The 14,930-nt window shown below is 38.1% G+C and overlaps 1 protein-coding gene across 1 annotated transcript; it reads left to right on the forward strand.

Annotated features, from left to right (window-relative positions):
• The first annotated feature begins 11,727 nt into the window (after positions 1–11,727).
• LOC117095109 (RING-box protein 2-like) lies at positions 11,728–13,213 on the forward strand. Its single transcript, XM_033231722.1, is given in 2 exon segments — positions 11,728–11,779; positions 11,782–13,213. Coding segments are annotated over 2 exon segments (339 nt in total). The 3' UTR covers positions 12,069–13,213.
• Positions 13,214–14,930: the final 1,717 nt, after the last annotated feature.

The following is a 14,930-nucleotide window of genomic DNA, read 5'->3' on the forward strand; positions in this document are numbered from 1 at the left end:
AAGGAAGGGATCCAGTTTCAGCTTTCTGCATATGGCTAGCCAGTTTTCCCAGCACCATTTATTAAATAGGGTTTTTTTTTTCTCATTTCTTGTTTCTTTCATGTTTGTCAAATATCAGATAGTTGTAGATGTGCGGCATTATTTCTGAGGCCTCTATTCTGTTCCATTGATCTGTATATCTGTTTTGGTACTAGCACCATGCTGTTTTGGTTGCTGTAGCCTTGTTGTATAGTTTGAAGTCAGGTAGCATGATGCCTCTAGCTTTGTCTTTCTGCTTAGGACTGTCGTGGCAATGTGGACTCTTTTTTGGTTCCATATGAACTTTAAAGTAGTTTTTTCCAATTCTGTAAAGAAAGTCATTGGTAGCCTGATGGAGATGGCATTGAATCTGCAAATTACCTTGGGCAGTATGGCGATTTGCATGATATTGATTCTTCCTATCTGTGAGCATGGAATGTTCTTCCATTTGTTTGTGTCCTCTTTCATTTCATTAAACAGTGGTTTGTAGTTCTCCTTGAAGAGGTCCTTCACATCCCTTGTAAGTTGTATTCCTAGGTATTTCATTCTCTTTTTAGCAATTGTGAATGGGAGTGTATTCATGATTTGGCTCTCTATTTGTCTGTTATTGCTGTATAGGAATGCTTGTGATTTTTTTCTCATTGATTTTGTATTCTGAGACTTTGCTGAAGTTGCTTATCAGCTTAAAGATATTTGGGGCTGAGACGATGGGGTTTTCTAAATATTATACAATCATGTCATCTGCAAACAGGGACAATTTGAGTTCCTGTTTTCCTAATTGAATACGCTTTATTTCTTTCTCTTGTCTGATTGCCCTGGCCAGAACATTCAATGCTATGTTAAATAGGAGAGGTGAGAGAGGACATCCTTGTCTTTTGCTGCTTTTCAAAGGGAATGCTTCTAGTTTTTGCCCATTCAGTATGACATTGGCTGTAGGTTTGTCATAAATATCTCTTATTATTTTGAGATATATTCCACCTATACCTAGTTTATTGAGAGTTTTTAACATGAAGCACTGTTGAATTTTGTTGAAGGTCTTTTCTGCATCAAGGTAATCGTGTGGTTTTGTCTTTGGTTCTGTTTATGGGATGGATTACTTTTATTGATTTGCATATGTTAAACGAGGCTCTGCCTCCCAGGGATGAAGCCCACTTGATCATGGTAGATAAGCTTTTTGATGTGCTGCTGGATTCGGTTTGCCAGTATTTTATTGACGATCTTCACATCAATGTTTGTCAGGGATATTGGTCTAAAATTCTCTTTTTTTTATTGTCTCTTCCAGGCTTTGGCATCAGGATGATCCTGGCCTCATAAAATGAGTTAGGGAGGATTCTCTCTTTTTCTATTGATTGAATTGTTTCAGAAGGAATGTTACCAGCTTCTCTTTCAGGTCTGGTAGAATTCGGCTGTGAATCCATCTGGTCTTGGAGTTTTTTTGCTTCGTAGGCTATTATTTAGTGCCTCAATTTCAGAGTCTGTTATTGGTCTATTCAGAGATTTAACTTCTTCCTGGTTTAGTCTTGGGAGGGCGTATGTGTTCAGGAATTTATCCATTTCTTCTAGACTTTCTAGTTTATGTGCATAGAGAAGTTTATAGTATTCTCTGATGGTAGTTTCTGTTTCTGTGGGATCAGTGGTGATATTCCCTTTATCATTTTTTATTGCATCTATGTGAGTCTTCTGCCTTGTCTTCTTTGTCTTGCTAGCACTCTATCAATTTTGTTGATCTTTTCAAAAAAGCAGCTCCTGGGTTCATTGATTTTTGAAGGGTTTTTTTTGGCTCTGTCTCCTTCAGTTCTGCTCTGCTCTTAATTATTTCTTGCCTTCTGCTAGCTTTTGAATTTGTTTGCTCTTCTCTACTTCTTTTAATTGTGATGTTAGGTTGTCGATTTTAGATCTTTCCTGCTTTCTCTTCTGGGCATTTAGTGTTATAAATTTCCCTCTACACACTGCTTTAAATGTGTCCCAGAGATTCTAGTACATCATGTCTTTGTTCTTGTTGGTTTCAAAGAACATCTTTATTTCTGCCTTCATTTCGTTATTTACCCAGTAGTCATTCAGGAGCATGTTGTTTAATTTCCAAGTAGTTCTGTGGTTTTTTAATGCGTTTGTTAATCCTGAGTTTCAGTTTGATTGCACTGTGGTCTGATAGACAGTTTGTTGTGACTTCTGTTCTTTTACATTTGCTGAGGATGCTTTACTTCCAATTATGTGGTCAATTTTAGAATAAGTGTGATGTGTTGCTGAGAAGAATGTATATTCTGTTGATTTGGGATGGAGAGTTCTGCAGATGTCTATTAGGTCCACTTGGTGCAGAGTTGAGTTCAAGTCCTGGATATCCTTGTTAACCTTCTGTCTAACATTGACCTGTCTAACATTGACAGTGGGGTGTTCAAGTCTGCCATTATTATTTTGTGGGAGTCTAAGTCTCTTTGTAAGTCTCTAAGGACTTGCTTTATGAATCTGGGTGCTCCTGTATTGAGTGCATGTATGTTTAGGATAGTTAGCTCTTCTTGTTGAATTGATCCCTTTGCCATTATGTAATGGTTGTCTTTGTCTCTTTTGATCTTTGTTGGTTTAAAGTCTGTTTTATCAGAGACTGGGATTGCAACTCCAGTTTTTTTTTTTTTTTAATTATTTTTTGCTTTGCATTTGCTTTTTAGATCTTCCTCCATCCCTTTATTTTGAGCCTATATATGTCTCTACACTTGAGATGGGTCTCCCGAATACAGCACACTGATGGGCCTTGACTCTTTATTGAGTTTATCATTCTGTATCTTTTAATTGGGACATTAAGCCCATTTACATTAAGGTTAACATTGTTATGTGTGAATTTGATCCTGTCATTACAATGTTAGCTGGTTTTGCCTGTAAATTGATGCAGTTTATTGACAGCATTGATGGTCTTTGCAATTTGGCATGTTTTTGCAGTGGCTGGTACCGGTTTTCCTTTCATGTTTAGTGCTTCCTTCAGGAGCTCTTGTAAGGCAGGCCTGGTGGTGATAAAATCTCTCAGCATTTGCTTGTCTGTAAAGGATTTTATTTCTCCTTCACTTATGAAACTTAGTTTGGCTGGATATTCTGGGTTGGAAATGCTTTAAGAATGTTAAATATAGGCCCCCACTCTTTTTCTGGCTTGTAGGGTTTCTGCCTAGAGATCGGCTGTTAGTCTGATGGGCTTCCCTTTGTGGGTAACCTGACCTTTCTCTCTGGCTGCCCTTAACATTTTTTCCATCATTTCAACCTTGGTGAATCTGACAATTATGTGTCTTGGGGTTGCTCTTCTCGAGGAGTATTTTTGTAGTGTTCTCTGTATTTCCTGAATTTCAATGTTGGCCTGCCTTGCTAGGTTGGAGAATTTCTCCTGGGTAATATCCTGAAATGTGTTTTCCAACTTGGTTCTGTTCTCCCCATCACTTTCAGGTACACCAATCAAAAATAGATTTGGTCTTTTCACATAGTTCCATATTTCTTGGAGGCTTTATTCATTTCCTTTTACTATTTTTTCTCTAAACTTGTCTTCTCATTTTATTTCATTAATTTGATCTTCAATCACTGATACCCTTTCTTCGACTTGATTGAATCAGCTATTGAAGCTTGTGCATGTGTCACGAAGTTCTTGTGCCATGTTTTCAGCTACATCAGGTCATTTACGGTCTTCTCTATACTGTTTATTCTAGTTATCCACTCAACTAACCTTTTCTCAAAGTTTTTAGCTTCCTTGCAATGGGTTAGAACATGCTCCTTCAGCTCAGAAAAGTTTGTTATTACTGACCTTCTGAAGCCAACTTTTGTCAACTCACCAAAGTCATTCTCCATCCAGCTTTGTTCTGTTGCTGGCAAGGAGCTGTGATCCTTTGGAGACAGAGAGGCACTCTGGTTTTTAGAATTTGAAGCTTTTCTACTCTGGTTTCTCCCCATCTTTGTGGTTTTTATCTACCTTTGGTCTTTGATGTTGATGACCTACAGATGGGGTTTTGGTGTGGATGTCCTTTCTGTTTGTTAGTTTTCCTTCTAACAGTCAGGACCCTCAGCTGCAGATCTGCTGGAATTTGCTGGAGGTCCACTCCAGACCCTGTTTTCTTGGGTATCACCAGCAGAGGCTGCAGAACAGCAAATATTGCTGCCTGATCCTTCCTCTGGAAGTTTCGTCCCAGAGGGGCACCTAGCTGTATGAGATGTCATTAGGTCCCTACTGGGAGATGTCTCCCAGTTAGGCTATACAGGGGTCAGGGACCTACTTGAGGAGTCAGTCTGTTGGTTCTCAGAGCCCAAACGCCATGCTGGGAGAACCACCGCTCTCTTCAGAGATGTTAGGCAGGGATGTTTAAGTATGCAGAAGTTTCTGTTGCCTTTTGTTCAGCTATGCCCTGCCCACAGAAGTGAGGTCTATAGAAGTAGTAGGCCTTGCTGAACTGTGGTGGGCTCCACCCAGTTTGAGCTTCCTGGCCACTTTGTTTGCCTACTTAAGCCCTCAGCAATGGTGGATACATGTCCCCCCACCTGACTGTAGCCTTGCAGGTTGATCTCAGACTGCTGCACTATCAGTGAGCAAGGTTCTGTGGGAGTGTGACCCACTGAGCCAGGCATGGGGGAGAATTTCCTGGTCTGACAGTTGCTAAGACCATAGGAAAAGTGTAGTATTTGGGCAGCAGTGTCCTGTTTTTCCTGGTAGAATCTGTCAGGGCTCCCCTTGGGTAGGAAAGGGAAATCTCCCAACCCCTTGCACTTCCTGGGTGAGGTGACGCCCGATCCTGCTTCAGCTTGCCATCCGTGCACTGTACCCAGCATCCAACCAGTCCCAATGAGATGAACCAGATACCTAGTTAGAAATGCAGAAATCACCTGTTTTCTGCATTGATCACACTGGGACCTGAAGACAGGATCTTTTCCTATTTGGCCATCTTGGAACGACATGGTAATACATTTTTAATACCAATTTCTAGCAACAGTTGATTCATTGTTGCTATTGAGAAAATTGATTCACCTGTATATTATCTTTGTATCCTGAAACTTTGATAGAATTGCTTAGTAGTTCCAGTTGTTGTTGTTATTTTTGGATAATACTTTCAAGTCTTCTACATAGGTAATTATGTGAACAAAGACAATTTTATTTCTTCCTTTCCAATTTGTATACCTTTGATTTTATTTTCTTGTCTTATTGCATTAGCTAGGTTTTGTAGTAAAATGTTGAAAAGCAGTGGTGACAGGATATCCTTGCCTTATTCTTAATCCTAGTGGAAAAGCTTTGCGTTTTCATACCTAAGTATTAATGTTAATTGTATGTTCTTTGTAGACGTTTTTTATCAAGTTAAGAAAGTTTTCCTTTATTTACTGTTTAATCTACTAGTAAAATTTTTGCTTCTTTTCCTCTGACCTTATGATGTTCTACTGGCCTAGAGGCCTTTGTTTCAAAGGGAGGATTGCTTCTATCAGGAAACAAAGCAATGTTCCCACCAAACTGGCGGTTAGGTCTTTCACAGAGCCTCTTTGGGCTCCTTGTGCATCTGAATCATCAAAGGAGGGAGTTACTTTGCTGTTAGGAAAGATTAATTCTGATTAACAAGGCAAAATTAGCCTGCCATGACACGGGGTATAAGGAAGATTATGTCTCCCTCAGGGAAGGTCCCAGTGACAAAAGTTTCCATGGAAAAAACTACAACATCTCAATTTACACACAATTTCCAATGGCTTGGTCGCTTTGGAAATGAAGATTTGGGTCACTACATGAGGCAAAAACAAAACAAAATAAAACAAAAAACATGACCAGGTGAGGTACTTGTTCAGAGTAAAGAGAATATGGAATGGGTAGTGGAAAGAGAGAATTATGAAAACAAACTTAACACTATGTTATTAGTTGCCGAGACAAGAGTTGTAATTGTTATGAGTATTTCTTGCTCTTTTTTTTTTTTAAGATAAATATGTTTGTGCATCAAATCTTTGCTTTCTACCCTCTCTTATCCCCTTATCATCTAACATAAGATGTATTGGATAATGGTTAACTTTAAATCACAGTATTTAAGTTTAAGATTTGAAGGAGAAGAGTGAACTTCATCTAAGGACTGTGTCATCTCTTCTGGGAAAAGGACTAGTGTGTTTTCAGTTGCACACAGAATGGCTGCATCATGTTACATGGAAGTATGACTTTATTGCTGTCTTTATTTGGAAATTAAGTATGATTTAGGGAGCTGTGTAGGGACAACACGTTGAGCAAGGTAAACTGCAATGGTTAATGAATATGTTAAATTTGCTAGGTTATGGTACACAATCATTCGATCAATTGCAATTAGATTGGTTCAAAAGTAAGTATTGTTTATGTCATTACTTTCAAGAGCAAAAACTACAATGACTTATGCACCAACTTAAAACTTGAAGTGTTGCTGTAGAGGCATTTTGTAAACGTTTTAACAACTACAATCAGCTAATTTTAAGTAATAGACATTATTCTCAATGGTGGGCCTCATCCAATAAGTTGAAGGGCCTTAAGTGCAATACTGAAGTGTTTCTAAGAAGAAAAATATCTGTCTAAACACTGCAGTGTCAGTTGAAAGTTTTCAGCCTTTTGGCCTGCTCTACAAATTTTGGGCTGGCCAACCCTTACATCACACAAACCAATTCCAATTTCTTTAAATACACCTCTGTATATACTCACATTCACACTCATGGAAATGCACATGCACACTCGTGTGCAAGCACACAGACACATATGGTGTATTAATGTATGGAAATATGTGTGATTTTTGTGTGTTGATCTTGCATCATGTGACCTAAACTCATTCATTAGTTTTAGTAGTTGAGTTTTTGTTTTTTGGGATTTTTTGGAGAGGAGACTTGGGTTGAATTTCTATACAGACAATCATGACATCTGCAAATGAAGCATAATTTTATTTCTTTCACTTCAATTAGTATGACTTGAATTCCCTTATGTTTGCTTTATTGAACTTGGTGGAACATGCAGATCATGTTGAGTAAGAGTAATAAGAACAGACATCCTTGCCTTGTTCCTGATCTTAGGGGGAAAGAATTTAGTCTATAACCAAGAGTGTTCATTGCTGGCTTTTTGTTGATTTTCTTTATCAAATTGAAGGCTTTCACCATCAACTCCTATTTTTCTTAGATTTTTTTTTTTTTTTTTTTAATATGAGTGAGTGTTGGATGTTTTTTATTTTTATTTTTATTTATTTATTTTTTTGTCAGGGGGGACAAGGTTTCACTCTCTCTCCTAGGCTACAGTGCAGTGCCCTGCACTGCAACCTCTGCTTCCCAGGTTTGAGCAATTCTCCTGCCTCAGCCTCCTGACTAGAGTGGCTTACAGGCACCCACCACCACACTTGGCTAATTTTTGTATTTTGAGTAGATATGCAGTTTCACCATGTTGGCCAGGCTGGTCTCAAACTCCTGATCTCAGGTGATCTGCCCACCTCAGCCTCCCAAAGTGCTCGGGTTATGGGCCTGAGCCATTGTGCCTGGCTGGTGTTGGATTTTTTAATGTTTTCATCTGTTACTTAGCATAATCAGAACTTGCTTCTTTGCCTTTTTGATATGGTGAATTGCATTGTTTGATATTCAAATATTCAAACAGGCCTGAAATCCTGAAATAAATTTCAGTTGGTCATAGTGTATAATTATTTTGTACATTTTTGGATTTTGTTCGCTAATATTTTTTGAGTATTTTGCATCTACATTTGTGACAGCTCTTTGTCTGTAGTTTCTTCATGGTGGGGGGCAGGAAGCTGCCTTAATGCACTTTTGTGTTTCAGTAATACTGGTCCTATAACCTGAGTTGGGCAATATTTCCTCATCTTCTGTTTTCTAGAAGAGATTATTAAAAATTGTAATAATTATTTTAAAAATGTTTGGTAGAATTATCAGTAAAACCATCAAACATCTGTGTCTAGAGATTTATATTTTGAGAGAATTTTAATTGTGAATTTAAGATATTTGATGGTCATAAGTCTCTTTGGATCATCTTGAGTTTTGGTAGCATGTGGTTTTTGAGGAATGGATCCATTTATCCTAAGTTGTGTAATTGATGAGTGCAAAGTTTTCTGAAGTATTCCCTTGTTATCTTGTCATTGGCTGTAGAATCTCTAGTGATTGCTTCCATTTTATTCCTGACAGTGGCAATTTTTGTCCTTTGTTCTTTTATATTTGTTAGTGTTGTTGGAGATTTACTAATTTTACTGATTTATTTTAAAGAGTAAGCTTTTCACATAATTTGATTTTTCTGCATTTTTGAACAATTTTGCATTTTATTAATTTCTGTTGTTAACTGCTTCCTTTGGCCTGTTTTGTGTTTAATTTGCTTTTCTTTTATAGTTTCTTGTGATAAGAAATTAAATTATTCATTTAATCCCTTTCTATGCTTTTATGCCTTCCACATATTTTGCTATGCTTTTCCTTTTCTTTCAAATTCAATTTTGTTTTATTCATTTATGTATATATTTAAGTTATACAATATGTTTTGATATGCATATACATAGTTAAATGATTATAGTCAAGTCAATTAACATATCCATCATCTTATGAAGTCATTTTTTAAAATTTGTGAGATCCCCTAAAATCTACTCCATTAGCCAATTTTCTGTGGGTAATACAGTAGTATTAACTATAGTCTTCATGCTGTAGATTAGTTCTCTAGACTTACCCTGCATAGCTGCACAATTGTACCTTTTAACCTTCATTTCTCCATTTCCGCCCTAACTCCTACCTCTGGTAACTACAATTCTACCATGTATCTATGTGTTATACTTCTTTATATATGCCACACATGTATTTGCCCATTTTTGAATTGCTATAAAGAAATATCTGAGACTGGATAATTTGTAAGGAAAAGAGGGGTAATTGGCTCATGGTTCTGAAGTCCATGCAGGAAACATGGCAGGATCTGCTTCTGGGGAGGCCTCAGGGAGCTTTTACTTATGGTGGAAGGCAAAGCAGGAACAGGCATCTTACATGGCAGGAACAGGAGCAAGAGAGGGAGGAGAGTGTGCCACATACTGTTAAACGACCCGACCTTGGGAGAACTCAGTCACTATCATGAGGACAGTACCAAAGAGGAAATCCACTTCCATGATCCAATTACCTCCCACTGGGCCCCACCTCCAACATTGGGAATTACAATTCAACATGAGATTTGGGTGGAAATACAGATACAAACCGTATCGACATATAAGAGAGCTCAGGGAGGACGTTTCTTTTTTGATCTGGCTTATTTCACTTAACATAGTATTCTCCAGGTTCATCCATGTTGCTACAAACGGCAGAATATTTTTAAGGCTGAATAATCCATTGCACATAATTTCTTTATCCAGCCATTCATTGATGGAAGTTTAGGTCGTTTTCATATCTTGCATATTGTGAATAATGCTGCAATGAACATAAGCATGCAGCTGTCTCTATAATATGCTCATGTCATTTCTTTTGAGTGTATACGCAGCAGAGAGATTTCTTGGTCATATGGCAGTTCTCTTTTCAATTTTCTTAGAAAACTCTACACTGGTTTTCCATAATGACTGCAACAATTTACATTCCTATCAACAGTGCACTACAGTTTTCTTTTCTTCATACCCTCACCAAAACTTGCTGTTTCTTGTCTTTCTAATAAAGGCCATCCATTGGGTAGCTGATACGGTGATTTTGAGTTGCATTACTCTGATCATTAGTGATGGTGAACACCTTTTCATATACCTATTGGTCATTTTTACGTCTTTTTTAGAGATGTCTATTCAGGTTGTTTGTCCATATTTTAACTGTATTATTCATTCTTTCCTATTCTGTGAGTTCTTTATATATTTCTAATATTAACTCCTTTTCAGATTAATTATGTGCAAATATTTTCTCACAATCTCTATGCTGCCTTTTCATTTTAGTAATTGTCTACTTCCTGTGTGTGGAAACTTTTTACTTTGATATAGGCCTACTTTTTTACTTTTTCTTCTGTTTCCTGTGCTTTTGTTATCCTATCCAAAATCTCATTGTGTAGACCAACATCAAGAAGTTTTCTCAGCCAGGCCTGTTGGCTTAAGGCCTGTAATCCCAGCATTTTGGGAGGTCCAAGTGGGAGGACTACTTGAGCCAAGGATTTTGAGACTAGCCTGGGCAATGTAGTGACATGTGGTCTCAAAAAAATATATTTTTTTAAAAATTAGCTGAGCATGGCAGTACACACCTGTAATCCCAGCTACTGTAGTCCCAACCTCCTAAGAGGCTACTTAGGAGGATTCCAAGCCCAGGAGGTCAAGGCTGCAGTGAGCTGTGACCGTGCCACTGTGCTACACAACCTGAGTGACAGAGTGAGACCCTGTTTAAAAATATATAAGTGAATAAAAATAATTTACAAAAAGGGGCTTTCCCCATATATTTCCCTCTAGGAGATTTTGGGTTCAAGTCTTACATGTAAATCTTTATTGCATTTTGAGTTGAATTTTGTGTATGGTGTAAGATAATGATCCAGTTTCATACTTTTGCATGTGGTTAGACAGTTTTCCCAGCATCATTTATTAAACAAGACTGTTCTTTCTCCATTGGATCTTTTTGGTGCCCTTATGTAAAATTAGTTGACTATATACGCTTGGCTTTGTTTCTGGAGCTCTTTATTTTGTTCCACTGGTTTATCTATCTGTTTTTATGCAGCACTATGCTGTTTTGATTACTATAACTTTATGAGGTAATTTGAAATGAGATGGAGTAATACTTCCAACTTTGTTTTTCTTTTACAAGATTGCTGTGGCTACTTGGGGTCTTTTGTGGTTCCATATGGATTTTAGTATTGTTTTTTGATTTCTCAAAATTGCCATTTCGATTTTGATAGAGAATATGTTGAATATGCATATTGCTTTGGGTAGTGTGGAAATTTTCACAATATTAACTTCCTGTCCAGTTTTGTCTTCTAAAAAAATCTCCTTTGAGATGCATGGACTGCATTTAAATTTTTTTTTTAAATTTCCATATTTTTATAGATTTTCTTGTTGTCTTTCTGTTACTGATTTCTAGCTTGATTCTATTAGGCCCAGAAAACACAATGTGCAAGATTTAAAGTCTTTTAAATTTGTTGAGGCTTTTTTATGTCTTTGGCTATGGTCTTTTTTAAATAAATCTTCCATGGGCTCTTAAAAAATGTGTTCTGATGTTTTTGGTTGATGTGTTCTATATATGTCAATTAGATTCTTTTGGGTGGTTCAGATCTATATTCTTGCTAACATTTTTTCTAAAAGTTCTGTTAGTTGCCGAGTAAGGAGTGTTGAATTTTCCAACTGTAATTATACGTATTTTCCTTAAAGTATTAATAGTTTCTACTGCATGTATTTTGAGACTTTTTTATTTGATGCACACACTTTAGGGCTGTTAAGTTTTCTTGGTAGGCTGAGTCATTTATTATTATGTAACATATCTCTGTCTTTAATAATTTTCTCCATTTTGGAGGCTACTTTATCCAATAATGATATGTTTTTCTTGCCTTTTTAAATTAATATTTGCGTATATGTCTTTTTCCATCCTTCTACATTCAGCCTACTTAATGTCTTTGAATCTGAAGTGAGTTTCTTGTAAGCAGCATATGGTTAATGTTGTGTTCCAGTAGTCCCCAACCTTTTTGGCACCAGGGACCAGTTTTGTGGTTTCGTGGAAGACAATTTTTCCATGGACCAGGGGTGATGGTTTCAGGATGAAATTGTTCAATCTCTCCGCCATCGGCTCCGCGGCGCCGCCATGGCCGAGGCGGAAGACGGAGAGGAAACCTGCGCCCTGGCGTCTCACTCCGGAGCTCAGGCTCCAAGTCGGGAGGCGACAAGATGTTCTCCCTCAAGAGGTGGAACGCGGTGGCCATGTGGAGCTGGGACGTTGAGTGTGATACGTGCACCATCTGCAGGGTCCAGGTGATGGATGCCTGTTTTAGATGTCAAGCTGAAAACAAACAAGAGGACTGTGTTGTGGTCTGGGGAGAATGTAATCATTCCTTCCACAACTGCTGCATGTCCCTGTGGGTGAAACAGAACAATCTCTGCCCTCTCTGCCAGCAGGACTGGGTGGTCCAAAGAATCGGCAAATGAGAGTGGTTAGAAGGCTTCTTAGTGCAGTTGTTCAGAGCCCTGGTGGATCTTGTAATCCAGTGCCCTACAAAGGCTAGAACACTCCAGGGGATGAATTCTTCAAATAGGAGCCGATGGATCTGTGGTCCTTTGGGACTTATCAAAGCCTTGGTTTAGCATTTTGTCAGTTTTATTTTCAGAAATTCTCTGCGATTAAGAAGATAATTTATTAAAGATGGTCCTTTCTACCTCTGTGGTGTGTGTCGCGCACATAGCTTAGAAGTGCTATAAAAAAGGAAAGAATTCCAAATTGAATCACCTTTATAATTTACCCATTTCTCTACAACAGGCAGTGGAAGCAGTTTCAGAGAACTTTTTGCATCCTTATGGTTGATCAGTTAAAAAAGAATGTTATAGTAACAAATAAAGTACAGTTTAAAACCCAACTCTTATTCTTAGTTTGTTCCTAATATGTATTTTTGGCAGGGAAAGGGAGCGGTCCATGAAATCTTTATGTGATGTGAGGATTTTAAGTTTGGGCCAGTGAACAGGGTAGATAAAATTTAACTTTTAGGCATATGGAATTTTGATTGCCTTTAAAGTTACTATTCTCTGTCATTCAGCAAGAAAACGTAGATCTGCACTCACCTCACTGTTCAATCATTGAGTGGTAAAGGACAGAAGTATTTTCTGGTTCTGGTCAGATGATGTAATTTTTTTTTTTTTTTTTTTTTTTTTTTTTGAGGTGAAGTCTTGCTCTGCCACCCAGGCTGGAGTGCAGTGGCATGATGTCAGCTCACTGCGACCTCCACCTCCCAGGTTCAAGCGATTCTCCTGCCTCAGCCTCCCGAGTAGCTGGGATTATAGGCGTGTGCCACTACACCTGGCTAATTTTTGTATTTTTAGTAGAGACAGGTTTCCCCATGTTGACCAGGCTGGTCTCGAACTCCTGAGCTCAGGTGATCCGCCCACCTTGCCTCCCAAAGTGCTGGGATTACAGGTGTGGATCACTGCGCCCGGCCCAGATGATATAATTTAACTGTGTTTTAGGTAACATGTTAATAAGGGAAAATGTTTACCAGTGTAGCATTGGGTCAAAAAGTTTATTTTATCACACAATGTTTTAATAAATGGTTTATTCTGCTTACCTTAAAAAAAAAAAAAAAGAAATTGTTCAACCTCAGATCATCAGGCATTAGTTAAATTCTCATATGGAATGTGTAACCTAAATCCTTTGATTGCAGTCTACAATAGTGTTCAAGCGCCTATAAGAATCTAATGCCACTGCTATTCTGACAGGAGGTGGATGAAGCTCAGGTGGTCATGCTCTCTCTCCCACTGCTCACCTCCCACTGTGCAGGCTAGTTTCTGGTACAGTTCCGTAGCCCGGGGAACTGGGAAACCCTAATGTGTTCTGCTAATCAACTCTGCCAATCTCTCTTTTGATTGGTATATTTAGAATATTTACATTTAAGGTAATTATTGATATTTTACAGCTTAAGTCTGTCATTTTATTACTTCTATTGTGCTTGTTTTCTCTGGGTCTTGTTCAGCTTAACTTTCTGTAGGTTTCTTACATTTCTAAAGTATTCTTTTGTGATTTACTTACAGTGTGTTTGAGTATTTTTCTTTGCATAGTTTCCATAGTGGTTGCTGTTGTGTCTGGAATTTATTCCCTCTAGTGGGTTCTTGGTCTCGCGGACTTCAAGAATGAAGCTGTGGACCTCGTGGTGAGTGTCACAGCTCTTAAAGGTGGTGCCTCTGGAGTTCGTTCCTTCTAGTGGGTTCATGGTCTCACTGACTTCAGGAGTGAAGACACTGACCCTCACAGTGAGTGTTACAGCTCTTAAAGGTGATGTGGACCCAAGGAGTGAGCAGCAGCAATTTTTATTATGAGGAGCTAAAGAACAAAGCTTCCACAGCATGGAAGGGGACCCGAGCAGATTGCTGCTGGCTCCAGTGGCCAGCTTTTATTCCCTTATTTGCCCCACCATGTCCTGCTGATTGGTCCATTTTACAGAGTGCAGATTGGTGCGTTTACAGTCCTTTAGCTAGACACAGAGCGCTGATTGGTGTGTTTTTACAGAGTGCTGATTGGTGCATTTTACAAACCTGTAACCACAGAGCACGGATTGGTGTGTTTTACAATCCTAGCTGCAGAGTGTTGATTGGTATATTTTACAATCCTCTTGTAAGACAGAAAAGTTCTCCAAGTCCCCACCCAACCCAGAAGTCCAACTGGCTTCACCTCTCACTGTGAGTATTACAATATATGTATGTAGCTTGTAATAGTCTTCTGGCATGAACACCTTGCCACTCTGAATAAAGTGTGAAAATATCACCTTCGTTTAGGGCTTTTAACCTCATCAACTTTTAAATATCATTGTCTTGGATATCAGATGATATTTTCTTTCAATATCAAATATAATTTATAAAACTCATGAGGAAAAGAATAGCCTATTGAATGTACTCATAAGTCTGTTCTTTCTGTTGTTTCTTCTTACTTCCTGATATTCCAAGATGCTTTCCTTTACATTAGGTCTTTTCATTTGAGTAATTAACTTAAGACAGTTTTTAATGGTAAGTCTGTTAGTGACAAATTAATTCTGTTTCTATCTTTGGGGAAAGTTGTTTTTTTCTCTGTTATTAATAAAGAATAGTTTCAGCAACTATAGACTTTATGGCTGGCAGTTATTTTCTTTTAGCACTGGAAAAAGCAATCCTCTTTCTTTTGGCCCCATGGTTGAGAAATTCACTGTGATTTGAATGTGTGTTCCTCTATGTGTAATGTGCTTGCTTGTCTCTGGATGTTCTTTTTTTGTTTGTTTGTTTTATTTCTCAAAAGTTCAGTTATGGTGTGTCTTGGCATGGATAATTTCCGTT

This window comes from Trachypithecus francoisi, unplaced genomic scaffold (genome assembly GCF_009764315.1).
Source record: "Trachypithecus francoisi isolate TF-2019V2 unplaced genomic scaffold, Tfra_2.0 Lachesis_group13, whole genome shotgun sequence".
Taxonomy (NCBI): domain Eukaryota; kingdom Metazoa; phylum Chordata; class Mammalia; order Primates; family Cercopithecidae; genus Trachypithecus; species Trachypithecus francoisi.